Consider the following 13,073-nt stretch of genomic DNA (forward strand, 5'->3'; position numbering starts at 1 on the left):
TCAGCTTTGTTTTGCAGCTTAGTACAATAAAACACTGAAAATGTAAGAACTCAATAATTATGGTGAAGAAATTATGTACGTGGGGTGGGGGCTTGTTCCTTCCAGACTTCTAGTGCTAACTAAATGTTCAATACTAGAGAATCAGTAAGTAGTACAGTAGTAACAAAATTTTATGCAAAGCACTTTATTAGGGCCTTTAAATGCAGTGCCTTAAGATGTAGTGTTTACAGATATATTCATTATTTTTTGCTTCCTTGTATAAATGTGTATGTTTTCTCCATATGCATATTAATGTATATGTATATTAACTATACATATTGGGAAGGCAGTTTGAAGAATGGCTTACACATTCCTGTTTTTTTACTGCTGTTCTAACCTTTATTGGATGAGTCTGCATCTAATTTTTAATTTGTAAATACAAGACTGAATTCACTCTAGCACCACTTGCTTTCATAAAGCTTCTGAACAGTTTGCTGCCTTGAATAAATTTTGCTTTGGAGGGGGGTCAGGGGGATTTGAACCAGCACATTCTTGTGTGGTTTGTGAAGATTCACATGGTAACCATTGGTGTGCATTGTTAGGTTTATCTGAATAAGCACCAGCCATGTGAGTTTTAACATGATTGCCTAGGGCAATGGAGAGAGAAGAGAGAAATCCAAAAGGGTGGCATTCTCTTTCCTCTGTTTTTTGGAAAGTGGATAGAAGAGAGGACACCACATGAGTCTGAAGCTATGGAGTATTCTTTTAAAGCTGGTGCCCCGTTTCCCTCCTGCTTCTCATTTGTTCTGCTATCTCCCTCATCATCTACTTCTCCTTCTTTTCATTGTTTACCTTCCTAATGAGGGAGGCGGAGCAGACTGGTGGTTGATTGACAACTACAGGCCCTTGCAGTCTGGCCTGGAGAGCAGTTGGTTTGGCGCTTCAGGAGTACTCCAGTGTTAAATCTGCCCTTTTTAATGAAACACTGATACTGTTTGGCTTATAAGAAGTGACAGACAGTGCACTACCAAAAGGAATAGATGTGAGACAGATTCTGTTCTTCTGTGACATCTCAGAATAAGAAATGAAAGCAAAATCAGAGCTGTGAAAAAAATATGTACAGATTTGTGTCCCTCTTCACCCCCCACCCCCCACCCCCACAAACAAATTTGGAATAGTTCCCTAGGTAAAGGCCTAGGATTCAGCTATTATACAAGCTACCAAGCAGTATGCATGATTCTGGAGAAAGAAGTGTGTAATATTGTCTTGCAGATGTATTTTTACCTCAAAGAAAAATGCTAATTATTTGATACCCAGTTTTAAAGTTATTCTGAAACATCTGGTGCCCAGTGTGAGACTACTAAGATGTAGTAAGGAAGAAATTGGGAAAGGATAGACTATTTGGAAGAGAGGGGAGGTTACAGTCTGATTAAGGAAAGTTGTTTGTTTTTTAATTTGCTTTAGGGAGTTTGCTCTGTCACTTTTCCAGTTTTAGAAACAAAACCCTATGCACACAGTTAGGAGATGGAGTGGGGGAGCAGTTGCCTAGGCATGGATTAATAATATGAAGTAATTAAGTGTTCTTCACTTCAAAACAGCACATGATAAAATGATATCAGATTCCATTTAGTACTATGTTCATGCAATGCTTTGGAATTGGGTAGTTTGTGACAATTATGCATGTTTTCATTTCATATGGGGAAGTATATAGCCACCTTGAGTGCTCCTTTCTGGAATGGAAAGGCAGGATATAAATTCTACTAATAAATAAATATAACACCTTGTAGCAAATTTATCAAGCAGTAACCTGAAAAACTCCAGGAGGACTCTCGGTCCTTCAAAGTTGCACAGCTCCACAGAAATGTGAAATGAGCAAAGTTTTTCAACCCTTGTGGTTCCTTACAAAGGAAGAGACTTCTGTTATGAAGGCCAAAGATCTGACACTGATTTGTTTAGATCATACATACGTTAAGCTTTCAAGGCATACATTTCTGGACTGCTTTTCTTTTCAGACTGGCAAAAGACTGAAGCCCAAAAAAGGCGAGAACAGCTTCTGCTGGATGAGCTTGTTATTCTTGTTAACAAACGTGATGCGCTGGTCAGAGACTTAGATGCCCAGGAAAAACAGTAAGTTTGATATCCTTGATGTCTTAGCTAAGAGCTCCAATTTTCCTTGCACTGTTTCCTTTTTCATCCAATTCGTTCTAGCAGGAAAACTTTAAGCAAAGTTCAGTACAGTAATCCAGTACTGAAGCAATTGCTTTTGTGGAGAGCTGTGGTTTCCTAGTTCCACCAACTGTTCCACCAACATCTGCTTGCCCATTCAATTGGCATGCCCTGAAATGGTGAATTCCTGAGGGGTTTGTGTAGAAAATATTGCATTGCAGTACCAAGTGGAACCTTTAGCAACAGAACTGGTGACAGTTGTGCTTGGTTTTCTAGGGCTGAAGAAGAAGATGAGCATTTGGAAAGGACGCTCGAGCAAAACAAAGGAAAGATGGCCAAGAAAGAAGAGAAATGTGTCCTTCAATGACCAGTCTTCATGGGGCAAGATATTGCATCACTTTTATAGCCTAACCCTTCTTATGTTTTGAAATACTGACACCAAGACTGAGAAAAACAACACCACAAATAATATGCTTTAGAAAATGTTAAAACCTTCATTTGGCTAGGCCAAGCTATACCTTGAATTGTCATCTGATATTTTTTCCCTTCTATTCAAGCAATATTATGTCAAAACAAGCATTTTACCATGATTTCTGGGCTTAGACATAATTTTTAAATTATATTAAATAAGATTGCACCCAAATGTTTGGGGAACAAGAAGGATGTTTCAGATGGGGTGGGTGGGGAGAACCTGGTATAATTTAACACATTTTATGTAATAGCATTGCAAGGGAAGAGAGAAGACAAAAATCATTCTGAATTATTTCATTTAGTCCTGCCACATGTAATATTTAATATGCTACCTACAATTTTATAGTTAGATCATACTCAGACCATTTATTTAAAATGTGCTATATTTACCAATGTTTATTTCAACCACAGTTTTACATTTTTATTGTAAGTATAATTATAAAATTAAGGCTTCCTGATATGCTCATAGAGCAATTCTTTTTAACCTACAGCTTGCAAGAGCCTTATAATCTTAAGAAGTGATTGTAATGATGAGGATAACTGAGATCAGTTTACAAAACCATTTTTTCTTTAGAGGCTACCCCATTTTTAAAAAAAATGAAATAATTATTTATTTACGTCTTAGCTTAGTTCCCTTCTCTCCATCTTGTTGAACCTCTGCGTTCTGGCTCCACAATGCTGTTAATATTTATTCTGTACCCATCAGGAGTCTGTCTTGCTATTGTTTGCAGAATCCCCTTGCAAGTTAATATATCCTTCTCTAGTATCCTGCTTGTTTTGTGGAAACTGTTAAGTTTATTTATTACAATACTGAGTCATGTATAAATTTTCAATAAAGCTGGGTCTTTCTTACCATAACTATACTGATCAGTTTTAACACTGTTACTGTTGTTTCTCAGCAGTGCTTGGGTGATAGATATGATTTTATAGGGATCATTATTTTGTCAAACAAAATAGTGAAGCAAAAGTAAACAAATTGAGTTTTACATTTTTTACATTCACCTTTCCACGGAATTTTGAGTGAGAAGTGGCAGTATACTTGGAAAGAAGGGGTGACTTTGGTTTAGTTTCTGTGTTCTTTTTTCTTAACTATTTAATTTTCAACATAACACAAATACAAACATTTCAAGTAGATACAAAGCCAAAATCCCTTGCTCTTCTCCCACCCACCCTATGACCTACAGACATACTTCCAGTCCTCCAGTGCTTAACATTGATAACCCTAACAAACTGGGGCAAGTTTCATGCAACTTCTAGTTAATGTCTCTAGAATCTTTGGAGAACATCTAAGTCAGAAACCAAACACAGGAAGATCTCATCGCTCTTAAAGCTGCTCAAGGTGTTCGTGTTAGCAATAAGTTACTTCTTTAGGTGCCTGATCAAGTCAAATGTCCACTGTTCAATGTGTGGTGGAGTTTTCTGTTAGGGCAACACCAAACATTTTGCTACTAAAGTTGCTTAAGATGTTTTCCAACAAGAACGTCCCATGTCACTGGTGTGTATCCAAGAATAATCTGTACTGGGACTAAATGTGTAGGAATGACCAAGGACCAGACTGACTTTTGTCAATATACCCCTCCCAAAGAAAAACAGTACAGTATACCTTCAAAAAGATGCAATGGGTCAGACTATGTAGCTGTGCATTCTTGCCTGCTTTCATCATCAGTGATTCCTAATAATGTTTTAAAAGCTGGGTATCAAAAGAGAAGGGGCCTTGTTGTTCAAAGGTGCAGCACTCCATTTTGCTCATATATCTGCAGCTGTGTTGTTTGTATTTTTCTGATGGATTTGTATACAAATATATTGGCCTTCGGAATATCAGAATGGTTCTGAAAAATTGCAAAAGCTCTTTTTAAAGTTCCCCAGTTCAAATATGGGTTGGCCGAATATTTTCAAAAGCTTCATACACAATTTCATGGATTTCAGGTAGCTGCTGCTAGTATTTAGTGAATAATTTGGGCAGGCACCAATATTTATTTTAACCAAAGCATTAATGTACTAACGATGCAATTGTCTGCAGCAAATTTCACTTGATTCAGAGGAGCTTTTTCACCAGGAAGCGTGCAGAAGACGGCAATCTTCTTGGGGGACAGTCTTTTACCAAGAAGTTGGGCTGCCCACAGTAGAGGTGTGAGGAGTACAGTATATGTGTAGGTGTCCCAGCAATTATTTGGTTTAATGAAACCACCAAGAGTGGAATTTCTTCTGATCAGATTACACCTGCAGCCTCTCTACTGCCACTCATTGCTAGAGACTGTGCTGTTCAACAAGTCTCGAAGGTTATTTGTTTGTTCCACAGATTCTGAACTTAATTAAAAACGTTATTTTATTTATAATATTTGTCTCCTTTCTACCAAGTTGGATCGCAATATACTAAACAACCTTTCAAAAAAAAAAAAAGCCAGAACAGTGGGGTGGGGGTTGAAAAGGCAATTGGTATAAACTGTGCTTAAACAAATCAAAACAGAATGGAAAGGATCGTTCCTGGGAAGAGAAGTTTGCTGGCAAGAATGCAGCAAGGCAGAACCATCGGACAAAGGCAGATCTTGCTCAGGCTGCTTCTCTGGATAAGCCCCTTGGCCCAGATGATCCGAATCAATGCAGAGAGCGGGGGGGGGGGAGAATGAGCTCCCCCTGCTCCGGCTGCGGGGCTGCTCCTGGGAGGGAAGGCGCAAGGAGAATCCCCGATATGTTACCAAATCCACCTCGTGAATAATCCGGTTAAAATGATAACAGGCGCCCGTGTGAACCGGAGGGCCCTGCGCCTGGTGCCTTTGGATGTGTCCTTAATGGGATTCGCTTTCCGGGAGCGTTCAGATGCTAAACCTCTTATCTCCCTGGACGAAATGCGGGCCCGGATCTCTCCCTCTCGGCTTCTCCTCCACCTTCCCTGCTTTCCTTTTCTCCTCCCCCCCCCCCGTGTTGTTTCCACCCTCGTGTGCCTTTCACAGGCGCGCTTCTTGGGCCCCGGGAGAGACGAGACCCTTGCGTGGTCTGGGAGAAGGAAGGGAGGCGGATTCGCTCCGTGGGTTCCTGAGAGCACGATCAGAATGGCTGAATTGGCAGCCCCAAGTCTGTTTGGCTTCCCAGCTCCCTTCTCTTTCCTTCGCCCCCCATCTCTCTCTCTCTCTGCCTGGCTCAGGTAACACCCAGGCAGAGTCCAGGGCAGGCTGGGCGCCACCTCCGCCTCCAGATCTGACGGGAGAAGCCCCAAAAGGAACTTTGGGTCTTTGAAAATGGTGCCATAAATTCATGTGCTGGTCTCTCCACAGTTCAGGGACGTGCGGTGGAGGGGGGGAGGCAGGTGAGGCAGTGCCTCCCCACCGGAGATCTTCCAAAAGCACCTCCGTTGTGTGAGGTGCCCAAGCACCCACAGCCCAAGAGGAGGGAGGGAGTGCTTGGGCGCCTCCCCACCCACCCCGAGGTCCCTGCCACAGTTGGCTTCCCCGGGGAAGTCCTTTCCTGCCAGCAGCTGAGCTGCCTGCTCTGTCGAGTGGCTTGCATGAGATGGATGGGCGGGTGGTTGGCCGGATGGCTTTCTGCTTCAGAAGATGGGGGCACAAGAAGGCGATGCGGCGGGGACCGCCACTCGGGAGCTCAGCTGGTCCCGGGAGAGGGAGCTGGGCTGGCTGGCTGGCTCCGCTCTTGGACCCCATCCCCAGAACGAGCCTGCCTGTTCAGGGGACAGTCCGACCTCCTGGGCGCGGTGGCGGCCAGGAGGAGGGGGCTGAGTGCCATGGGGCCAGGAGAAGGAGAGGCCGAGGGGGGCAGCCTGGACCACAGCCACGTGCGAGGGAGAGCCGGTGCCTAGTGGTTGCTGGAAGGGAACGTTTGGCTTGGAAGAAAAGGAGCCGCGGAGAAAGGACCGGGAGCTGCGAGGAGGGGGGGGACTGGGGGGGGGACACTGAGCAACGCGATCCTCAAACCCCCGTATGGATCTCTCCCTCCCCACACTGAGCGCCCCGCCCTGCAGAGGGAACCCCCAAAGTCAGAGGAAACTTTCCCTCCGGGACGCAACACCAGGGAGTACCGCGCGGCCCCCTCCCGAGCAGACTGCGCTGCTGCTCGACCCCTTCGCGCAGGTGGGCAGGGGGCGAGCCCGGGCGGCTTTGCTCAGCTCCCGCCCCGCAGCCTGGTCTGCGCGGGAAGTGGTGGGTCCCGTTGCAAAGGGACGGGACGGGGCTTGGGAGCCACTTCCCGGGGAAAGAAAGGGGCTCGGCGGCGCTTGGGGGTCCGGCTTCCTCCCCTTCTCTTCCCAGAGGGGGCTGCGAAGACCTCCAGCGGCGGCACCTGCCCTGCCTGTCGGGTGGGGGCGGCTGCAGCCTCCTCCTTGGGACCCAACCTCGGCCGGAAGCGGCGGCCGTCGAGGCCTCTCCGTGGAGAATAGCCCCTTCCCGGCTCTGTCACGGCTCAATTAGGCGCCGGGGGGGGGGAGGCTGGAGAATCCGGGCAGAGCTGCGAGGGAAGGGCAACCGGGACTGGCTGCTGCGCTCTGGGGGGAAGGGGTGGGCAGGAGAGCGCCTCCATACCCTTCCCCAGCGTCTTCTTCACCCCTCTGCCAATCGCCCCGTCTCCCCCGCAGACACAGGAGACCCGCTCCCGGGTCTCTGCCCCTCTCGCCTTCCAGCGCTGCCCCAGAAGGGGGACGAGGTCCTGCCTGCCCCGGAGAGTCTCACCTGAGCAGGGGCCCCGACAGCTGGTTCCCAGAGGCCGGGAGGGGGGCGGCTGCGCTTTGCCCGGCCAGGCTCCGTGCAGCTGGGTCTCTCCAGGCCGGGAAGGGCAGCGTGGGCCCCAGACCCTGCCCCAAAGGCGTCCTCCCGGGCGGCCGCGGCTCTCCCTCCTGTGCTCTCTCCGCCTTCCTCGGCTCTCCCTCTCGGAGTCCTCGGCTGGCTTGTCTCCCTGGCTGTGCCTTGCCGGTGCCCCCCTTCCCTGCCCTTAATCCAGGGGTTTTATGGGCTGAGCATTAAGGAAATTCGCCTGCAATTTGGGATTAGACAAATACTCTTATTACGGGGGGGGGGGAGAGGCAGAGCGGGGCTTTGGTGCCACTTGATACTCTGGGCTTTTCTCGAGACTTGATCGCATCATCTGGAGCTGCCAGGCTCCGAGTTGGACGTGGAGAAGGCCAAAAGCGGCGCATTCCTATGGAAACCACCGACTGCACACCAGCCTCGCAACACCACAACGCGCCCCGTCCCGTCCCGTCCCGTCCCGTCCGTCCCCCCTCCCCAGCTGCCACTCTGCTCTTGCAAAGGGAAAAGGGGGAGACGTGAAAGCGCTCCTGCCGGATTGCGGGGGGTCTCCGGGTTGCCTTAGAGACATCCACCACTTTCGAGGGCTGGGGGAGACTCTGGGGCGGGGGCTGGAACCAAAGGGGGAAAGACCCTCCCCAACCTCGGGTCCCACATGAACAATTGTCTCTCAAAGGGCCGGCTTCTCCAGCGCCCGGGGCACTTCTCCCCCGCCTGTGCTCCGGCCAAAGGTTTGGCCCCAGGGAGAAGTGCCCCCCCCTTCCAGGCCTCCCCCATCCTTCCACGTTTTTTGTGAATGGCCGCGGCGCTTTGTTCTGCGGAGAAGTGCCCGTGTCGCTGACTTTTGTGGGCTAGAGAAGGATCCTGGAAACCTCCTTTTTCTCCCTCTCCTCTCCCCCCCCCTTTGATTAGATGTCCCCTCGACGAGGGAAAAAAAAATGTAATTTCGCCAGGGCTGGCGGTCACTCCCTTTGAACATTAGCTCGCTTTCAGCTCCAACTTCAATTAGAAGGAGTTGATTTTGAGAGATCAACAAAAGAACCGCACCAAAGCCTTATTAAAGGTCCTAAGAAGATCCCCCCGATCCTTTGAGAAGCAGTTAAAGAAACAGTGTGCTCCTTCCCCCATATTCTGTTACCGTATTTCATTGGGACTCCAAAGAAAAGTGTCTCACCAAAGGAAAATAATTTTTTTTAAAGCCCTCGCTTTGATGCTGCGACCACTGGACCCCCTTTCATGGATTCCGGGAGCAACCAGTTGATTTAACAAATAAAGTAAAATAAGCATCATGATCGTGCTCATAATTCCTTTTCACTTTTCTCCTTCCGTGTTTACTTTTTTTTCCCTATTTAAACTTTCCTCCTAAAGAAATCTTTTTCAGAGAATTGGTATCTATTAATATTTATGAGCATGAACGAGCAATCTCCAGCGTGGCACGGACTGTGTGAGGTGTAGCTGCCCAATCCTATGCATATCTACTCAGAAGTAAGTCCCAGTTAGAAGTAAGTCCCAGTTAGAGTCGATGGGGCTTGCTCCCAGGAAACTGCGGATAGGATTGGGCTGTTGCATACCTACGTGAGTGTGCCACTGCCCTCGGAAATGTGTTGTGTGTGGGTCTAAAACGGAGTAGTAGCTCGGGAGATACTCGTAGTTTTAGCTTTGACCGAGTTCAACGATGTGTTGTTTGTAAACACCATTATGAACGTTCCCGGCTCCTAAGCGAACTTACAACCCGAGCCTTTGCGTGTTTACTTAGAAGTAAGTCACAGGCTAGTCTGTGGGGCTTACTCCAAGTGTGCACAGGGTTGTAGCCTTACTTGGCAGGAAGCCCCACCGAGGTGTCCCGAATGTACTTTTTCCCTACACCTGAACTTCAAGTCAATGGACGAAGCAGCCCCCTTTATCTCAGTGGAACTTGTTGCCGAGCTCATAGGGGCAGCGAGGGCCACGCTGAGCTAAATCTATCCTCCTTGCCACAGTGATCGCACTTGCGAGGGAGCGGGTCTCACGGCGCCGCCCGAACGTACTCCGAAGTCCAGTTCTTCCTGCACAGGACTGTGCAGCCCCAAACCGTGCGTACTACCCGGGTTGCAAGGAGTGTGTAGTGTGCGTGTAAGTCGTGACAAGAGGCGATGGGTGCTCGCCCCAGCAGTGTGCGGATTGCAGACCCCTAGCCGGGCAGGCCTCTCTTGCAGCTGCAGAGAACTAACTACTGGAAGGCGACCTGAAGACATCACAGGCGCGTTGCCCGCGCTACTCCTGGTCCCAGTTTGTTCCACCGCAAAAGTGGAGTGGCGGCGGCTGCATCCACCGACAAGTGTGGCGAGGTTCGCTTTCTGGCTGCAGGACTCCCGGCGCTCCCTCCTCCCTGGAAAGCCTTCCCTTGCCAGCAAGTTCACGGGGGTGCTTGGCGAGTGCCCCCAGTTGGCCACGGTGCTGCCCAGGCTCCCAGGGAGCCCTCCTGGGGGCCAGAGGAGGGTCAGGGCGCTTCCTGGCCCCTGTGACACGGGAATCCTTCGGCAGGTCGCCCACTCCGAGGCGCAGCCACTGCTGGGAAGCCTGTCCAGCGGGACTCCGCCTCGCCTCCCCGGTCCGGCTTGGGGAGGAAGTCTGGCAGGGCTGCCCTGGAGGGCAAATCCAAGTGGACGTGTCGAGCAAAGGGGCTCTGGGAGCAGCTTCGGCTGAAGGTTCGCCGCTGAGCTGACGGTGCTTAGACGCGTGGGGGGGGGAGGAGGCCACGGTTTGTGGCGAGGGAGAACGCGGCCAGCTTGGGGAAGGCCAGCAGGGCAAGTCGGCCACCCATCGCAGACGGGAGGCTCAGAGCCCAAGCCTATACATGTCTACTCAGAAGTAAGTCCCATTATAATCAATGGGGCTTACTCCCAGGGAAGTGTGGATAGGAGTGCAGCCTGAGAGCCCATTCATGCCTACTCAGAAGTAACTCCCATTATAGTCAATGGGTCGTACTCCCAGGAAAGTGTGGATAGGAGAGCAGCTTCTGCCGGCACGTGGCGGGAGCTTCAGTTTGAGGGGGGGCGAGGGGGCCAGCCCTGGTCCGAGGGCGCACGTCTGAGCTCCCCGGGGGTGGGGAAGGAAGGAACCCCCTGGGGGGCGCGAGGGCACTTTGCACGCACCGCGGGGACGCCGAGGGACGGAAGGGATGGAACGACGCTTTTGGGGGGAGCCTCAGAACCCAATCGGATGCGTGTCTACTCCGAAGTAAGTCCCACTATAGTCAACGGGGCTCACTCCCAAGTAAGTGTGGACAGGGTTGGGCCCCCAGACCCTTGTTCCTTCTGAGGACAGCAGTGCGCTTGAAAGAAGTGTCCGAAAGGGGGGCGGGGAGCCCATGCTGTCAGGAGCCCCGCTCCAGCAGGCTGCCGAGGCCAGCTCCCCGAAGAGTGGCTGGGGCCGGGGCCGGGACCGGGACTGGGGTGGAGTGGGGGATGGGGGCGTTTGGAGGCAGCACTCCTGGCGCGCTGCGATTGCCCGGGCGGCTGTCACTCAGCGGCGGAGAGGCTGGGGATTGGCGCCGGGCTCGGTTACGCACTTGCCTTGCGCTCACATACATGGGGAGGGCGGCAGAAAGGTGATCAATCTTCATCAGGCTACATTTCCAATCACCTAAACAACTGGGCGAGACAGCCAGCCAGCCAGCCAGCGCGCAAGGTAAAGAGGAGTCTGCTTCCCTTCCCTTTCCCCTCCTGCAGGTGAGGCTGGCTCTCCGCTCCTGCACCTGGCTGTCCCCCGCCACAGTCGGAAAAGCCCCCCCGCGCCTCTCTCCCTCCCCCCCCGCCAGGCTTCCTCCCACCGCGGCTCTCCAGCAAGAAGTTGGGGTGGCCTCTTTGCCAAAGTCTCTGAGCAATAAAAGTTCCAGGAGGGCCCCCTCCCCCTTTTGCCACTGCAAGAGCAGCAGCGCCGGGAGCCTGTCGGGCTGGAAGAGGAGGAGGCGGCGGCGGATGGAAGAGGAAGAGGTGGAAAGGAAGAGGGACCAAAGTTTTCTCCCTCCCCCGTCCTTGTTCTGGGGCGGCCTGCCTGTGCCAGGCGCAGTCGGTGCTCGCCCTCCCCCTTCCCAGGGGTCGGTGCATGGGGGGGGGGGACGAGCGCTGCCTCACCTGCCCTGCTCCCCGCGTTGCGCGTGGCTCCCCGTTGGAGCTCAGTGCGAGACCCCCTCTCCCCCTCGGGTGCGGAGGAGCCCGAGTGGCCGCCCCCACCCTCGTCAAGCCCGGCGCGCGCCCCTCAGGCCCCCGGGCTTCTCTCTGGGCACTGCGTGGAGGCTGGAAGGGCAGCGCCTTCCAGGCGGAGTTGCGCGGCTCTCGTGCTGCCTTTTCGGGCTGCGGCTCCCGGGACTCCTGGGGCGCCCCGACAGCCTTCCCGGCGCCGCCTGGCTTGACCGCTGCCCAGCAGCCCGGCTCCTGCGCCCGCCTCTCCTCCATCACTTCTCCAGCCCTCCTGGTTTGGGCAACGCGGACGGTGCTCCAGAACCAGCCCGCGGAGAGGAGGGGGCGGCGGTGGGGGGGAGCAAGGCCGGAGGGGCGCTGGGCAGGGGCCGCGACCCAGGGCAGGGCTCAGGGGCTGCCGTCGCTGCTGCTTCGCGGGCCTGTTGGGGAGAGAACAAGCCACCCGCTCACTCGGGCTGCGAGGAGGCCTCTTTCCTCTCCAGGGCGCCGCGGCGCTGTCTTAGCGGGGCAGTCTCAGGCCCCTGGCGCCCCAGCAAACGGGCTGCCAAGTGGCCTCGCTCCAGCCGGCGTAGAAGGCAAAGGCGCGGGGAGCAGGAGGCCTCTCCTGGGAAGAGACCCCGCAGACGCAGCCGCGCGCTGGAGGAGCGCACCGAGGGCGGCCGGAGAAATCGGCTGAAGGTCCCGGCGTGGAGTTGGAGCTGCCTTCCTCCAAGCCTCCGCCTGCTCGAAAGTTTCACTACAGAGGGGGATCCAGGAAACAAGTTCGGAAGAGTTTCTCTTCGACGGCCTAAGATCCTCCAAAGTAAATCCTACCCGTTGAAAAGACCTTTTACTCCCAAGCAATTGCACTTGCGAGTGCGAGTAAGTAAGTACTCTTGGGAGTCCAGTCTCCGTGGCCTTTCCCAGTCCCTTGGACTCGTGCGGCGCCTCCAAATCCCTCCCCAGCGGAGAGAATTCGGAACACAGTGCAAACTTGGAGAGAGATTCAACAGGTTCGTTGGCCCTGGGAGTGCGTAGACTCTCGCCATGACCTCGGAGTCTATGAAGCCTCATAGCCTGGGATACGTTTAGGACCTCCTGTGCCAATCCACTGCCTGCTCTGCTCTCCTTCCCTTCCCTTCCCGCTTGTGTTTTTGTTTTGGATTCGCTCGTCTTTCGGGTGCAAACAGGCAGATTGGAGGCAGCCTGGCCTGCGGTCCAATTAAAGCTTCTGGCCAGTGCTGACTCCCGATTAACTCTGCCACCAGCTGCTACTTCTGGATCCGCCACGAGTGTTGATCTGCTAGGTTTGCCGACCTCCTTAATGCCATTCCTGTGTTTGTTTTCCTCCCGATGAACCTTCGTGGGAAAGGAAAGCCTCTGCGCCTGGACCAGGGGAATTTCTACCGGGGAGCTCTTGCTCCCAACGCCAAAAATTCAGCGCAAGTCCACCGAGCTCCCGCAATGCCCTTTCTAGAGTCAATAGCGTGAAGGGACGAGAGCAAAACCTGGAGGGGTTGCAGAATTCGAACTCCTCGGAGGACAA

At 52.3% G+C, this 13,073-nt stretch overlaps 1 protein-coding gene across 2 annotated transcripts in view; it reads left to right on the plus strand.

The window, feature by feature from the left end:
- Positions 1 to 3,479, plus strand: part of EHBP1 (EH domain binding protein 1) — a 347,196-nt gene extending 343,717 nt beyond the window's left edge. For both annotated transcript variants that reach the window (XM_066638694.1, XM_066638607.1), the window contains 2 exons: positions 1,992 to 2,106; positions 2,422 to 3,479. In XM_066638694.1, coding sequence (XP_066494791.1) covers positions 1,992 to 2,106; positions 2,422 to 2,512 — 206 coding nt within the window. In that variant the 3' untranslated portion in view covers positions 2,513 to 3,479. The remainder of the gene's footprint in view (positions 1 to 1,991; positions 2,107 to 2,421) is intronic.
- The last annotated feature ends 9,594 nt before the right edge of the window (positions 3,480 to 13,073 follow it).

This window comes from Tiliqua scincoides, chromosome 1, assembly GCF_035046505.1.
Source record: "Tiliqua scincoides isolate rTilSci1 chromosome 1, rTilSci1.hap2, whole genome shotgun sequence".
NCBI classification, from domain to species: Eukaryota; Metazoa; Chordata; class Lepidosauria; order Squamata; family Scincidae; genus Tiliqua; species Tiliqua scincoides.